This window comes from Hypanus sabinus, chromosome 16, assembly GCF_030144855.1.
Source record: "Hypanus sabinus isolate sHypSab1 chromosome 16, sHypSab1.hap1, whole genome shotgun sequence".
In the NCBI taxonomy this organism is placed as follows: Eukaryota; Metazoa; Chordata; class Chondrichthyes; order Myliobatiformes; family Dasyatidae; genus Hypanus; species Hypanus sabinus.
The window spans coordinates 37,826,721-37,844,284 of NC_082721.1; the positions used below are offsets into that span (position 1 = coordinate 37,826,721).

The 17,564-nt window shown below is 38.4% G+C and overlaps 1 protein-coding gene across 6 annotated transcripts in view; it reads right to left on the reverse strand.

The window, feature by feature from the left end:
• chaf1a (chromatin assembly factor 1, subunit A (p150)) overlaps positions 1–17,564 on the reverse strand; it is a 58,662-nt gene that overhangs the window by 29,609 nt on the left and 11,489 nt on the right. For 2 of the 6 annotated variants that reach the window (XM_059991581.1, XM_059991582.1), the window contains exons 3-5: positions 9,578–9,631; positions 6,489–7,297; positions 689–736 (exon numbers count right to left, since the gene is read on the reverse strand). In XM_059991581.1, the coding sequence (XP_059847564.1) occupies positions 689–736; positions 6,489–7,297; positions 9,578–9,629 (909 nt within the window). In that variant the 5' untranslated portion in view covers positions 9,630–9,631. Of the gene's footprint in view, positions 1–688; positions 737–6,488; positions 7,298–9,577; positions 9,632–13,713; positions 13,938–17,564 lie in introns of those variants that run through there. The other 4 variants (XM_059991585.1, XM_059991584.1, XM_059991580.1 and 1 more) reach the window with 4 other exon arrangements.

Below are 17,564 nucleotides of genomic sequence, written 5' to 3' on the forward strand. Positions count from 1 at the left end.
TCTAGTGGCTTCTCCTTTCCTTTCCAGTCCTGAAGGTGGTTCTTGGCCAAAAGTGTTGTATTTTCATTCATTACTATAGATGCTGCCTGATATGCTGAGCTCCTCCTGGTAAGTAGGTGTGAGTCTGTGTGTGTTTTGCTTCAAACTATTTTTCCTATTAAAAATTCTGTTGTGCCAACGTTGTTCTTCTCAATACAATGGAAGCAAGCAACATTATTCCAGAGACAGTCTTCAGGGTTATGCAACCTCAGTAACTGAGTATGGCTTGAATGCCACATTCAGACATCATAAACAAGGTCAAAAATCATGAGGATTTATAATGCAGATTTTCTTTTACTGAATGAGAATACCATAGGCGTCATGCAAAATATACAAATACTGCGTACTGCAACATTCCCTAATGGGATGCCATTAGCCTTCAAGTAAGTAATTTTCTTTCAGTTTGACAAATATCCAAAATAGACAACCTTGAAGAACCTTCAATTGAAATGATAATTTTATACAGGAAGAAAAAAGCTACGCAAACCTGCCCATTATCTGCAACAATCTGCTCAATAGCGTCTGTTTGACTGCCGAAGACCAGATACTACAGGACTACAAAGTACTCAGGAAAGAGGAAAACACAGCAGAAAGTTAACAGCAAAATTGAGATAACAACTCAATACTAACTGCTAATATATCAAAATACCTGCTGCTGCAGAGCTCTTTTGTTTTGCACCTTGGGAGTCTGAGAGATCTGCAAAAAACAAACAAATAAAATCACAGGAAGCCTTTATAGAGCAGAGATAAAATAGTTGTCTACATTATTACACAGAAACAAATTGGTCAGTTTTAAGTAGCATGCACATATTTTTAATCATGCATAGTAGCAAGGTGTCAACACTTTTCAGTAATCTGAGATTACAAATAGACTGCAAAGCCAAACTAATTGACAAGAGTATTCAGCTCTTCATTGTTAAACTTCAAATTCTTTGAACTATTTAAAAAAAAATCCTATGAGTTTGTAAAGGGTTATAAATTGTAACTTTAACCTAGGGTCAAAATGTGAATTTTATCACTTTCAGAAAAAAGCAGTTTCAAAGTCAAATTGTTGGAGGTAATCTTGTGTTTTGAAAAAAAATCTAGTTGTGCACTATCATGCCCACAAACTATATATTTAAGCATGAACAGTATTAGAATATTTTAGTGAAATGCTTTGATTTTAATATGCCACAATATAGAATCAATGCCAACTGCTATTATCACCACACAGGCCATCAATCTTCAGCCTCTAGTGGACTAGTGAAATGCAAAACATGTCTTAAAATCAAGAAATCTTACTGATGAACCTTTTTTCTCCCTCAAGTATTATTACCGTTTCTAGGATTTTAACAACTGAATTTCAAAGCTTTTTAAAACAGATTCAAGATTTGGATTATTAGCTTAATTATGTCACAGATATACTCAAGTTGCATAAAAGTTTTAAGACACACAAGATATATTTTAAAATTACTTTTAAGCTGTATCTGTGGGATTTTTTAACTTTTATACTGGGAGAAACTGCACTTTCAAACTATTAATCTTTGGCTTGAATTAGTATCCTTTTGAAGCTGGACTGCAATGACCGAGTATGTCCAGAGTCAGAAAGATGTGCTCAAATCAATCAAACTTAGCATGTTAAATTCTGTCCTGGTAATTGCCAATCAGTTCCAGCTGGATTTACATCAATATCCAATAGGTAATTCTTATCTTACCCAATCACATCACTTAGTTCCAATAGCTGGAGTGGTCATTAACCAAATGCTACCTTTTCTAAAAGTTAACTAAGGTCCTAAGAATCACGATTACACCAAGTGCTCCTTCTAAAACAGTTCAGAATAAGAATACTCATATCTACCAGGAAAGAATATCTATCTCCCAGGAGAGAATTTTTAAAAGCCTGTAAAGATGTTACAAGATTTGCACATTTCCTACTTGCTTCAATCTTTAAAGAGATTAATTAGTTCGACAGAGACCAGAGATCAAGTGCTTGGTGATGTTCAACTTTTACTTTCAACTGTAAAAGGACATACTGAAACAATTAAAAACAGGGAAACACGTTAAGGGAGACCGTGATTTCCATGTTCTACTAACAGCGAAGACACCAGAGGAAAGTAACTTTATGTTGTACACCTTATTTTCAAAGCAAACGACTGATGAATTATGGGGGGGGGGGGGGGGGAAGAGAAGAGGGGAAATCAAAAAGCATTTCTTCCCCTGATCCAAGAAGAGAAGCACTTAGGACAAAAAACTCATTCTCTCAGCTAAATTACCATGAAGACCAGCTGTATAAAGGTTAGCCATGCATGAATTTTAAAGCTGGCTGAGGCAATACTGTTGGACGAAGAGCACACTTCAGTTAAGATTTTGTTGGAGTTGATAGAATTCCACTAAGTTACTGAACTGTTAATTACTTCTATATAAAGAAATACTGTCACTTCACATATTATAATCCTTTCTCATTTTGCTATAAATCAGAAGGAAAAAGTCAAATTTAAATGTTTTCTTCTTTAGACACTTCTTTTGAATTTCAAAAGATGCCTGAAATTGAGCCAGGTTTTCAATTTCATACGCCACATAACACAAGCCTTAAGAAAAGGGTACCGCTGTTCATCTTGGCACCACAAACTGCATTATACTCAGAAACGAGTACTTAATTTAGAAACTTGAAGATAGAAAGTAGGCAACAGATTAAAATAATTCATCAGGAAGCAGGAGCAACTCTTAGTGAAAAAGAACATCTAGCTCAAAGATGAGAATTCATTAATAAACAGAACAGTAATGCTAATAGCAGAAATACTGTATTTAGCAAACTGTTTCAGCATCTATTTGAATTATAAATAAGAATAAAGTAATCAGGTAATACAATTAAGCACGAGAAATAAAAGCAGTTAGATACAATACGACTTTTAGAAATGTTAGTGTAGTTCTGCTTGCAATCCATTTCCAAAATAAATCTTAAATGTATAAGAAAGCAGCAGGTAAAAAGCTATACGGTTACCTAAAAGTGGCCCATATTTTCTATAACATTTAAAAACAGTGTTTCATTTCTAGCTTTACACTAACAAGCATATCATGTTGCCTTTTTGAAGCCATTGTACCCTTTTTAAAAAAGATTGAAAGACTGAAAAGTGGCATACACTTTCTCTTACAGCTTCCTGCAGGGATTCCATTCAACTTTCTCTACACCTGTGGGACCATCAGGATAACAACATCTAACTCTCCAGTTTCCAAGACTGCTTTTCCCTTAATAATTATGATTTCCTCTACACAGGAGTAGAAGACTCACAAACAGAACTCAAGATTTCCTGCACTTCATTTCTTACCCTCTCCCTGCCCAGGTTGGATGGGGAAAAGTAAATATCCTCCTTGTACTCTTCTTCTGCACCCATCAATTGCCACGTTCAACAGACAGCATTTGATTCCATTTTCAATATGATAGCACCACATTCCCTTCCAATCAGCAATGTAAAGGGAACTATTCCATCTGTTTCTTTGGTTAACTTTTCCCATTGTCTTTCAAGTCGGAAAGGACCTACTTTACTTCTCAAAACACCTTCCCAGAGATGCAGCACATCACATTCTTTCTTTCCCAATGACTAGGGACACAACTGACAATGTTGCACACCCAATTTGGTATTACTTTCAGTGTACATGATGTACTTTCTTCTACACTGGAGAAATCAAGCATGGATTGGGTCACTACAGAGCAGAACACTTGTTTGGTGCACAAATTATTCTGAACTTCCAGTTGCCCTTCATCAATTCTCCACTGTACTGCCTTCTGGTTTCAGCTTTTTACTATGTTATATGCAACTTTGAGGAATAGCATCTCAACTTCCATCTAAGCATGCTATAGCCTTCAGTACCCAATACCAATTTCATTTAACAGCAAGATTATTAAGGAGCATTATTCAATAAAGGGAAAGCATGGAAGACAAAGAAGGGTTCAGTTTTAGATGTAAGATTATCAATACGTTTAACGTGGTAATTAGATGTGGCCCTCAGTATGGAAATATGACTATCAATACAGACCCCACTAAGTTGCTCCTTTCCTTATGCACTTGCTCAGTCACTTACATATGGCAACTCTTAGCTAATAAACACCTTGATTTTAAGTTTCCATGCTCTTTTTTTTTAAAAATGTTAGTGCTCTTCTCCCACAAACAGTTGTTGAATAAGATGTTGTATACATGAACCACGTTTCAGAAGTAGCTAAAATAGAGAAGGCCAGGTGAGCAAAGTCTGAGACTTGTCCTTTATAACGTTGTGATCAGTTGGTCAGTACTCAACTTTCTTGGTAGCTTTGAGAATCCTCTCACCTTCTGAGAGGGTCACATCTTTGTAAAGATTTTTTTTCCAGATACTGATTGCAATTTAGATAATGAACCTAAAAAAAAAGAAAGCAGAGGGGGAAGAATTCTGGGGTCTGGTTGTACCTCCTGGGCTGTGCAGAGTTAAGAGTTCTGTTCCAAAGTTTAGCTTGCAAACCAAAACTGCAAATCTTGCAAAATTCTAAAATCATTGGAAAGAGAATAAGGTCCAGCCTCAATCATGCTGAAAGCAAGAATGGTGCAAAATGTTTCAGTTGTACCAGCTCAAAGACAAGGTGCAGCCATTCACACCTATTTATTTTAACCTGATTAAAATTGTTCAGCAGTTGTGGTTCCCTTGGATGGGCTGGCTAGTTTGCGTTTAAAGATACAAGTTACAATCTTTTTGATTTTAACAAGTAAACAATGGCCCGTTGTTGCCCTATTATTGGAAGGATGTCCAGGCTTTGGAGAGGGTACAGAAGAAGTTTACCAGGATGTGGTCTGGATCAGAGGGCATGTATTATACCAAAGGTTGTTTTCTGGAGCTGCAGTTTGAGGGGAGATAGAGATTTATAAGATTATGAGAGGCATACAGAAGACAGACAGCATTTTTTCTTTCCAGGGTTGAAATGGTTAATGCCAAAGGGAACGCATTTAAGGTGAGAGGATGCAATTTTAAATGAGATGTAAGGGGCAAGAGTGTCGTGGTACCTGGAATGTGCTAACTGGGGTGGTGGTACAGGCAGATATATTGTGCATTTTTAAGAGGTATTTAGATAGGCATGTGAACTTAAGTGGAATGGAAAGATATGGTCATTGTGCAGGCATAAGGATCAGTTTAGTTGGCCATTTGATAACTAATTGAATTGGTTTGGCACAACATTGTGGGCTCAGTATAGCACAGGAACAGGCCCCATGTTCTGATAAAGGTTAAGAGGGGGTAGTGGCAGGACTGGGAAAAGAAAGGAGTCTTTATGTAAAGCATCAAGGGTAAGTAGATGATTGCTTCCACTAGATTCTGCTGACTGAATTTCCAGAATCAAGTTCTCTCTCTCTCTCTAGTCTTATTCTAAGTCATCGTTATAAGGGAACAGATCTGAAAATAAAGCAGTATTTTAAAGGATGAACTAAGATACACAAAATATAAATATAACATGACAGGAATAAAAAGGTGGATAGAAATAATAATGAAATGTCAGCATGAGAATGCAAGAAGTTTATAACCTCTATGTGATACTATAACCTTCTCATCAAGGCTTGGGGGAAAAAAATGTTTACAATAATCACAAAGCACATCAGAGGTTTAGAGACAACCTGCACAGAACTTCAAGATGGATATTAAGCTTTAACTAAATGTTATTTTATGGACTTTTGTGTCTACAACCAGTAATGGTGGGTTGCAATTGTCCTACTCAGCAGAAGTGCCTGAATTCTAGTCCTAGTCTTCTATCTAGTTAACTGGGTAAAAATTGACAAAATCAAGAAGATTGAATGTATTGATAAACGGAGTAGGAGTGGGACACTTGCAACCCACTAGTAGACTCCTAAATAAGCAGAAGAGACTTCCTGAGATTTCCTAGTACCTGAACTTTGAAACCTACCTGCTAAGCCTAGTACAAGTCCAGTAGGCCCACTGAAATTCATCTGAAGCAGCTGTCCACTTCCCTTCACATTTGATTTAAATAATCAAATAAACAAGTTATAAGAATTATTTTAGCAGCAACTTCTAGAGTAATAGTGTGACTTCAGTATTTTTCAAGGCCGAAGTCATTCACAGTTTCATTTCAAAATGGGGCCACAGCCACACCAACTGCCAAAAAGTAATTGTGGTAGAACCTGACACCTTCACTTGAAGAGTCCCAACATAATGCAGAATCCTTCTGATTAAATGGAAGCCACATCTCAACAAATGACTCCACCTGCAGGCATACTGCAAGGAAAAATAGTTTTCAAAACACCCGAAAATCTTAGGCAGTTCACTAGTTACTACCAGATCTTCTTCCTCACCTACATCCTAAGTAATTTTTCCAAACACACTAACATTTTAGATTACATCCACTTAATTGATTTCTCATTAATCATACTAAAAACATAGTTGTTTTAATTTTTCTCCATATCTGACATTTCAAAATGTGCAGAAATATTTTTATCAACCTTGCAGCCTGAAGGTGTTAATGTAGAGACTGGACTCCCCTTATCCTTGGGAGTTCTTACTTCTGGTGAATCCTCAACAGATGAATACGAAGTTGATAAGGAGCTGATGGGCGAATTGTTACTTTCATTAGCAAAAGACTCTGTTCCTTCAGCTTGAACGACCCCCTTTGCCAGGTTCCCAGTCCAACGTGAATTATTAGCCATTATATCTTGTAATACTACTACAGGAACTCGTCTTCCAAGTAAGCTGTCAGTGTCAATTTTTTTCCCTTCATTGGCCTTCACTTCACTGTTAGTCTGCCCAGGCGTTGATTTTTCAGAATTCGTAGATTCGGAAGAATTTACTCCTTTTGTTAAACTGGGTTTCATGCAGTTACATGCTTTTTCACAATCAATGTTAGTTTTTTTACATAGACATTTAGAAGCAACTACTTTTATACTTGTGGTATCTGCACTGTCCAACACTTCATTGCTAGAATCACATGTCAAGTCAATTGTGGAATGGAGTTCGCTGCTATACATCTTGGATGTAGGCTTACTCTTCTGAATGTGATTCAAGAAACCATCAAGGGGTCCCTTCCCATTAACAAGTTTGGAGGGAAGCACATCACCATCCAAAGTTGGCGAATTTACAGTCTGGCCATCCAAGTTTATTTTGCAGTCATTCTCAACATCCTCTACAGAGGCAATCAGTTTTTCCGAACTTAGTTGTACAGGTGAATTGGGAGATATTTTTGTCCGCTTGGCATCATCAATCTCTTCATTTTCTGGCTTTGGTACAGGATTGAGACGTTTGAAAGGTAATCGTGCTGTAACATAAAGTCACTACCATTAAGATTAAGAAACAAAGACAAACTTCTAACATTACAAATAACAATTCCAGCTTCTTTTTCACATCTGATTTTCCTTTCTATTGAGAAGTTAGTTACTCTCATATGAGGGTTGACCAAGTTGGTCATGTTTGGGAAACCCAACTGGTTTATTAGTTAATCTAAAAATTGTTTCAATAAAAATTGTCCACAAAACCATTATAAGCTAGTTTTTTTCCCGCAATATTAAGAGGTATGTACATACAGGAAAAATCCATCTTAATTCCAAAGAGACAGCACAGCATTCCATTCCAGGAGTGCAAATGCAGATTTATGGAGTTGGTCATCATTATAAAGGTATATCATGGATCAGTTATACAAATATTTCAAAAGGTTTTTAATCACCTATTATTGAATGCCACACTGATGAGCAAGACAAGTCAGAAATAGCCCTCAGGAAAGCTTAAACACAATAGAAGTGAGTAATAGGATTAAAATCTTGGAGGTGGACATTTTCAGGCTTGAAAATACATCCTAGACAGAGTATGGATTGGAGGGGGGATGGAGGCGCTAGGGAGGAGTAGAATCTCTGACTGAAATATCAACCCTCCCAACTCCAGAAATGCTAGTGAGTGCTAATGTGCAACTAAAGGGAAAAATAAACTGAAGGACCACAGGTCATGTCATTTATCTTCAAAACTGGGAAAATTGCGCCAATCAGACGCCACTGTAGTGCAGCCGTTAACATAATACTATTACTGCTTGGGGAATTCTGAAGTTTGGAGTTCAATTCTAACATCATCTGTAAGGAGTTTGTATGTCCTTCCCATGGGTATCCTCAAAATGCTCGGATTTCCTCCCAGTCCGAAGAAATATCAGTTAGTAGGTTAACTGTCCCAGTTAAATAAGGTTGCTGGGTAGTGCAGCTTGTTGGGCTAGAAGGACCTATCCCACACCATATATCTCTAAATAAACAAAGTCTGATAGACTGCATATCCTTCAGTTAAGCAAAAATTAATGATGAATCATCAGATCTGCTAAAACTGTCTCAGATTAACTTGATTAGAAAGTTTTGACATGTTAACAAATTGTGTTTGTATTCTATATGTTCAATAAGATTTGTAACTGTCATGTGACAGGTTAATTAAAAATGTAAAAGACCAAAAAGAGCGAATGTTCAAAAAAGGGGAAAGCATTTGTTTGTGCAGCTCTTTTGGACCAACAAGGAGCCCATAAGACAAAGAATTTCCTTTTGTAGTATAAAAATATGATTTTATGACATTAAGACAACAAACAGCTGAGCAGCTTCACATACCCAATGCATGGCTCCCAACCCTGTAAGAAATGAGCTAGCACAGATTTGATAAGCAAACTTAATGCATTAGTTATTTTGCTCTTTAGTCGATGTGCATTCACAAACATGTCCTTTCAGGGGTTACTGAGCATAGACATGTAGGATGACTTGTCTTCTTTCTGTCTCAGGGCAACAAAAGCCAATTAAAACTCTCAGCTTTGCTCCAGCAAGAACAAAAATAAGCTTTCAAGCATTGGAACATAAAAGTTCATTTTGTACTCATGCCATTTAAATCATGATTTTTGCAGAGATAACATGCAATATCATCAAAATGTAACCAAGGACAGAAGTTTTTAGACAACATATCAATGATGTAGTAATAACATTGGGGGAAGCACGTCGAAGGAAAGAAGTAAAGATTTACTTCCAAACAGTACATCACTGGCACAGGAAATTTCATTAAACTCTTAACTGATTTCAGGCTTTCATATCTTCTGACTGATGGGGGGGGGGTTGGAGATGTCCAGGGTGGGAGGAGTCTTTGATCATGTTGACTGCTTTTCTGAGGCAGCATAAGTATAAGCAGTGTCAATGAAGGTAAAGCTAGTTTAGTAAGAAATTCTGGGTATGGCATTTCCATTACCTACTTTCTTTCTTCACTGTGGCTAACCCTCTGATGACAATGAAGGGATTAAAGATATTGTCCAGTGTAGCCGATGATGAATCTTGGAGGGCTATGTGGGAGGGAAGGGTTAAGATTGATCTTGGAGTAGGTTAAAGGGTCAGGACAATCCCTGGGCAAACGGACCTGTACTGTGATGTACTGTTCTATGTTCTATTCAAGTATACAAATGGGTGAAAAAACATTGTTTAATCAGGGGAGACCAGTCTTTAAGTGGCTGCAATGTCGCTCAAAATTCTGGAAAGAACCCATTTTAACGTACTATAACATCAGAAAAAGCAAAGTAATACAACAGTCAAATTACCTTGGACTAATTTCTTTGCTGGAGTAGCTGCTTTCAACTTACACTCTTCCATTACTGTAAAGGAAAACAAAAATTACTCAAAACAAAATTTTTGACATCAAGTATCCTCTTAAGAACACAATTCAATTATATCACCAGTTATCTACAGTTCTGCTTAAATGCACGCAACACCTCCAAATTCAAGTTTTTTTACTTCAGAAATATTTGCTTAGAGATGGAAACTAAATATGTGGCCCTTAGAGCATGTTAAATAAATAACATGTCTCTAAATAAGGATACATATGATTAACCCGGAATCATTTCAAAAGGCGATCTGTTACAAGTCCAGGGCAAGGCAGCAAAACTGATTTATCTGATCTTGCTCTTGCAAGGCCTTTCAGCTTCAAAATAGTATACAATGCTTCAGGAGTATAATAATTTAAGAATGAATTGATCTACTTAAGGCACCTTGAGATACTCTTCTAATGATATTATAAACTTATTCAATTTTTGGTAGTTTAATCAAATATTTCAAATAATTAGGACAATGGTGGTTTGATTTTAATTCTTAATTACAACTGCTACATTTAGAACCCAAGGGATAGCCTGTGAAAAAGTTAAATGACAAATACCATTGTCTACGATAATTTCAAATAAGAAGTGCTGAATTGAAAAGTGCCAAAATACTGGAAGGAAGTATTTCAAACCTTTTCTGTACTTTTCAAAGTAAATCTTACACCAAACCCTTTGACTGCCTTATTTGGTATTGTTGGAAGAAAATTTATTATCTTGGAGACAACTGATTTGCACATTTTGTCTTTTATTTCTCTTATAGCCAGGAGGGCATTGTTGCTAAGGTGGAAGGATGTTGCTCCGCCTACCCATGCTCAATGCGATGTTATGTCATGCTTAGAGAAGATTTGTTGTTCAATTTCTGAATCAAGACAAGACTTTCTAACATTGTGGGGACCCTTTTTGAATTACTTTCAAAATCTTTGATTTGTTATCAAGTACAGATGATGGCTAATAATACATTTTAGGATTTTTTTTTCCAGTTTTTTCTTTCTTTACCAAAACGGCTTTTCTTGGTAGTGGGTTTAGATTTTTTTGTATAACAGAATTATTACTTTTCTATATTACGATTCAATTTAATTTACATGAATATGGGGTAATGAGTGTGATTCACATATATTGTAATTGATATATGATTATACATCCTCCTGTATTCTTTTTTTGGTAAGAAATCAATAAAAAATATTGAAAAAGTGCCAGAAGGTGGAGATGGGTGTAGGAAAAAGGAAGTATCCTGTTACCAAGCAATAGTTCTGATCTATGAATTGCTCCTCCTTAGTGAACAATGGCACAGCATGCCCTGCACCAATACACCAGAGCTACCACCAAATACAAAAGGCAGAATCGCACCGAGAAGTTTAAATCTCAGCTGACCATTGAAGGACAAGCCGAAGCAACAAGCTGAAGATGAGACATAAAGATCAGTGTTCATAATTTCAACAATAACAAAGTAGCTTTGGGTCAAAATCCTCCAAAAAGGTCTGAGGCATTAATCTTCAGAAAACTTGGGGGGTGGGGACAAGTAGTTTCACTTCCTTGATGCTTATATTAAAATGCAGAATATCAGAATCAAAATGCATACACAGATTGAACAAACTAACCAACCTAATCTCATCTACTAAGTAGCCTGCTCTTCAGGGATCACCTTATTCACACTATACATTTATATGTTGCTGAGAGTACACATCAAAAGCACTGTTTAAACAAAGATTTCTGTCTCCATCAGGTTTTCTCGCTGCAAGTCCTGGACCCTTACAACTCATAGGGTGAAAGAATCTCCCTCCCCCCATTCCACTTTAATCCATTGACTAAATTTACTTCGTCCTGGTTTAAAAAAAAATCCTTTTGCTAATGGAAACACACCCCTCCTCTCTACCTGGCCTCTCAATTCTCACCTGCTCATCGGGAAGAAAAGCTCCATCTAGACTACCTTCCCTCAGAGCTGCAATTTTCCAGTTCCTAGCCAAATCTTTCTTCCCAGCAATAAATTGTAGTGATCAGAAATATATACAGTGCAACCCACAATCTTACAGCACCTGGACATGGACTGATCCTGACTCCTGGTCCAGTTTGCACACCCTCTCCATGACTGTGCTAGTTTCCACCAGGTGTATGGTTTCCTCCCACATCACAAAGATGGTAGATTAACTACTATTCTAAAATTAGTCATATGGTATGGGGTAATAGCAGAAAGGGTCGAGGAAAGTTGACGGGCACATGCAAGAATAAATTGCTAGCTTTTACACAAATTATGAGACAGCATGAAACAAATAGGATTTCACTCCTCCACTCTGGATGGACCCAAGAATACAATTCTATATTTACAAGAAAACACATTAATTCTATGCCCTTACTAATAAAGAAATACACCTTTAAAACACTTGGTACCTCAAAACTATTTTAAATACCCTGATATTTCCTTTGCTCCATTGTTTGAAAGCTATTACCTCGCTTACTTTGATTAAGTTCTGCTGATCACTGTTCTATCCAACTTGCCACTGGCAACACAGAAGTTCTATATTATTATGCCTACTATTTTTAGACCTAAATAATTATTAAAAAATTGCATACTGAATTTGCTCATAAAGCTTGACTGTCAAGCATTACCCCTTGCTTCTTACCACTGAGACATTAAATCAATTAGGCCAGTCTGCTTTGAGTTCTATTAAAACCCTTTTAAGGCTACTTTGCCAGGTCCCACACTACGTTCCAGGGAAAGTCAAACAGCAACCTTCTGCATTTACTTTTCAATTTTATGAAGAATTAAAAAAATTGAACACATACCACTATATTAATATTCACCCATGTCTTATTTATGATCTTTTTGGGGAATAATGAATTCCAATTCATTTGTTAAAACCCTAGCAAAATCTTTTCAAAAAACTGTTGCAATGCAGAATCTTTTTATCCTTTTTTCCAACACTACATATTCCAAACCACAATCACAATGTTTTAAGTAAAACACTACACGGTTATATGTAGTAAGAAAGGAAGGGGTGGAAAAAAAGTGTCTCCATGCAGACAATTTTGAGCAGGCAAATATAATTAGGATGAAAATGATACTCAAAAAGTGGATCACAAAATGACTTACAGAATGTCACTCTGTAATTAAGTGATTAAGCAGATCAATTTTGTTTTAGCAGGGCAGTTGTGTATTTTCAATTTTAAAATGCCCAATGGAAATTGAACTACTACAGTGTAATTAAAATTCATTTAAAGTCAATACTGATTCAAAGTGTCAGAACTCGACATCCAAGTTGAAAAGTAATGGAATCTATTAATCGGCAACATGTGTGATCTCACTACAAAAATATTCACTGGAGGTTAAAAATTTCCAGCGATGAAACGCTGCACGTAGGAAACCAAAGACAACAGGTAACACAACACAGATCTAGCATATTCATACTGCATGAAACAACTATGTATATAAAACTTGAAATTTTATGCTTAATGCATCAGATTTCCACGTGATTTTACAGAAAACTGTTTCAGCACCGGTCCCATTGAAGTACCTACTCAAAGAAACAAAAAAAACTCCGTATAAACATTGAGAACGATGGAAAATCCGAATAGAGAAGAAACAACGGTTGTTTACAAAAACCTCACAAACGTCAACAATACTAATTCAAAATCGCAGTCCAATGGTACTCATAAGTCTCAGCATCCTTAGCCAGAAAGAAATTAACTAGCTGTTCAAACGCAGCTGATAAGACCCCCCCCCCCCAAAAAAAAGTCAATGCTACTATAAACGAGTGATCGCTCCAGCTAGATTATGGATAGGGCGCCACTTGATCCAACCTTTTGGCTCTCCCGCCTTTCTCCGGCTCAGCAGCTGAGTGGAAGTGATTGGGGCCAAGGTGAACTTCCTGTCAGCGCCTTAAAATGTTTAGTTTCTTTATATGACTGCAGTGGATTAAGAACGTCACTGCATACTACTCTTGCTCAGAGCCGGCACCCAGCCCCCGGGCTTGTCAGAGGGGTATCCAGCAGCCTTGTCAGTACTGGGCCGTAACCCCCCACCCAGCAGCTCGGCCGGGGCCTTGCTGCCAACTGCGAGCCTCCACTTCACTCATTCACTCCCCCACCTCGGTCCTCTCCGGCGGCCGCCTGTTGCTGGTGTCCGGGTCTCGGGGTCTGCAGCCTTCGAGCACCCGCGGCGGCGCTGCTTCCCGCCGGCTGCGCGCTGGGATCAGTGACAGCGGCTGTGGGTGGCTGGTGGACCGGCCGCGCCGCGCTGCACTGCACTGCACTCCCTCGCTCGCTCCCCTCAGCCTCCCTCCACCTCCAGCTGCTCCTGCTCCCGCTCACTGGCCCTCACCCTCCCCCCTCAGCCCGCTCGTATTTGGCGGGAACCGACACGAGCCCGCATCACTTCCTTGCTCATTGGTTGGCACCCATCACGTGGGCGGCCCGCTAGCACTCTGCTATATTATTTTTAAAGAATAGCAAACACTTCGGATATAATATCTCAAAAGGATTAGGTTTGGGATAAAAGCAGATATTTTTCAAAGCAATAAACCAGCTGTGGAATGGAGCCTGATCTCCCCCTTCATTGTTGCTGCAGATAGGCTGGACGAATTCTGATTGACAGGTCAATAAACCAACCAATTCATCAGCCAGGACAAACTCGGAAATTGAGCATTGCTTTAAAAAGTTTTGGAGACTATCATGACTGACTGCAAAAGCAAACACATGTTATGGAATGAGAGTAACTGGTGGGAATTTTTAATTCTTAGAATATTGATGTGAACCTCAAATATACATTTAATTAAAACAAAAGTTTATAAAATGCACACATTTTTTAAGAGGATTCTCATAGGTTTAAGAGAATCAACTCCTAAAGGTTGAGACCCAAGCACTTTGAGCAGGACAAAGCAACAAACACATTCTTTCAAACCAAGCACTATTTCTTTACTATAATTGTCAAATTAATAATCTTGCATGTCTTTTCACAATAATTGAGTATTCTCCCAAAGTGCTACGAATGTCTGCCAGGTCATGGGCAAATATGGGATCAGATACAGGATGGAAACAGACTCTTTGGTCCATTAAATTAACCCATTTGCACTAATACTGTACTTCATTATTTCTTTTTCCTGATACGCTCATCAATACTCCCAAGATCTTACCACTCACCTATGCACTAACAATAACATACAATGGCACGTAAAACAATCAATCCTCATATTTTTGAGATGCGAGGGGAAACGGAAGCATTCTGAGGAAATTCGCAAAGACATCGGGAAGATGTGCAAACTTGACACAATCACATAGCTCAGGATTAAATCCAGGTGCCTGGCACTATGAAGGAGTGGCCCAGTAGCTGCATTACCTTGTGGCCCAAGTTATGCCAAATTAAAAAGTTATGAATCTTTTTGATTTACTAATGAAAAAGGATGAAGCTGTTTGGCATATCAGGCCTAGAAGCACCATACCTTTCACATTTCCTTGCTCCCCGTGAAACTTACTGTTCCACACACAAAAATTTTCTTGGCAAACATGAGAAAATCTGCAGATGCTAGAAATCCAAAGCAACACACACAAAACGCTGGAGGAAATTAGCAGGCCAAGCAACATCTATGGAAAAGAGTACAGTCGACATTGCGTGTCAAGGCCCTTCATCAGGACTGGAATGGAAGGGGAGAAGTCAGAAAAAGATGTGGCAGGTGATAACGTGAGGTAAAGAGCTAGTAAGTTGATTGGTAAAAGAGATAAAGGGCTGAATAAGGGGGAATCTGATATGGGAGGTCAGAAGTCTATGGAAGAATGGGAAGGGGGACAAGTACCAGAGGGATGTGATGGTGAGGGGGGGGGGGGGAAAGAGGACAACTACTGTAAGTTTGAGAAATCAATTTTCATGCTATCATGACACCCAGACGGAAAACAAGGTGTTGCTCCTCTAATTTGAGTGCGGCCTCCCTGTGGTAGTACAGGAGATCATGGACTGACATGTCAGAATGGGAATGGGAAGTAGAATTGAATTGGGTGGCCACCAGGAAATCCCACTTTTCGCGGCAGAAGGAGTGAAGGTTCTCAATGAAACGATCTCCCAATCTACATCGGGTCTCACCAATATACAGGAGGCCACATTGGGAGCACAGGATGTAGTAGATGAACCCAACAGACATGCAGGTGAAGTGTTGCCTCATGGTTTGGGGCCCTAAGTGATGGTGAGGGAGGAGTATGGGCAAGGTGTGGTACTTGCTGCACTTGTAAGAGTAAGTACCAGGATGGAGATCAGTGGGGAAGAACGAGTTGTGAAGGCATTGCTCCCTGTGGAAAGTGGAAAGGGGGCAGGAGGGAAAGATGTGCTTGATGGTGGAATCCCATTGGAGATGGCGGAAGTTATGGAGAATTACTTGTTGGATGAGGAGGCTAGTGGGTGGTAGGTGAGGACAAGAGAACCCCAGTCCCTGGTGTGGCAGTGGGAGGATGGAGTAAGGGCAGGTGAGGTCAGCCTTGATAGTGGAGGAAGGGAAGCCCCTTTCTTTGAAGGAGGAAAAATTCTTTTTGCTGCTTTTACCTTTCACCAACACCTTTTCAGGATGTGGGTGGAAAACAGTGCATTCAGTGGAAACCCACACGATCGGAGAGAATATACAGACGCCACACAAACAGCATCTAAGGATCAAACTGAGGATGCTGGAGTTATGAAGCAGAAACTCAGACACTACTTTTTATTTCCATTCCACCCCATAACCCATAATTAGTTTCATAGTTGTGTCATCAAATTATTTTAAAATGTTGTCAAAAATTTACTTTCTATCTTCACCCTTAATAACAAAGCCACACTTGAAATGTGCTTCATTGGTATGAAGTATTTTGGAATGATTGAAGACCATCAATATAAGGCTTTATTTCCAACATTATACTGTGTCCCTATTCATCAACTGATGTATACAACAGAAATATTTCTTCTACATCCAAACTTTATATAGCACTGAAAATCTTATAACCAGACAATGTGGGCTTTACATTTTCATACTCTGTCTCAGTCTGTTCCAACAAAGAGTCATGGAATGGAAATAGGTCCTTTGACCACCACAATTCCCTAGAAAGTAAAGCCCCAAGGCAGGCAATTCTTGCTTATCAAAAATTCCACCACATTCAGAAATCAATTAATTCTAATGGACCATGTCTGATAATTTGACATCCAGTGATATAAAAATAAACAAACAAAACACAGCAGAAACAGGCAAATCTTAAGGTGGCATATTGTATCCATAATTTCCTTAGACTAAAATTCTGCTTTAACTAAATATTAGTTTGTGTATATTTCTCCACCATCTGCACAGACAGAATTGAAAATTACCCACCCACCAAACCCACAACCTCTGTTGCTCTGAAGAAGCGTTGGCATCTAATAACCTAAGTTTTATTTGCTCCTATGTAATCTTCCATCTAACACATCTATACATATGGACCAGAATTTTCACAACTTGTGGATCTGTAAGTAGTTACTTAAATCAATGGTATTGAAACAAACTAATTGTAAACTTTGGAAAAATTGCAAACATTCTGAGGATCTGCAGAGTCAGGATGACATTGAGTAGATTGAGAGAAGCATGGGCAAGTTAGTCCCAATGAAAGGATAGTCAAAGATGAATGTGGATTCATCACCACTGCTACTGGGTAAAACAAAGCTGGTGCAAATGGAAGTTTAGGAGGGAGATTGAAAATCTAGTTGAATGATGCCACAACTAAAACCTCTCACACAATGTCAGCAAAACCAAAGAGCTGATTAATGCCTACAGGAGGAAGGAATCAGGGGTCCATGAGACAGTCCTCACCGGGGGATCAAAGTTGGAGAGGGTCAGTAATTTTAAATTCCTTGGTGTATCATTTTAGAGGAGCTGTCTAGGGGCCAGCACTTAGGTGCCATTTCAAAGAAAGTACAGCAATGCCTCTACTTTTTTAGAAGTTTGTGCAAATCCTA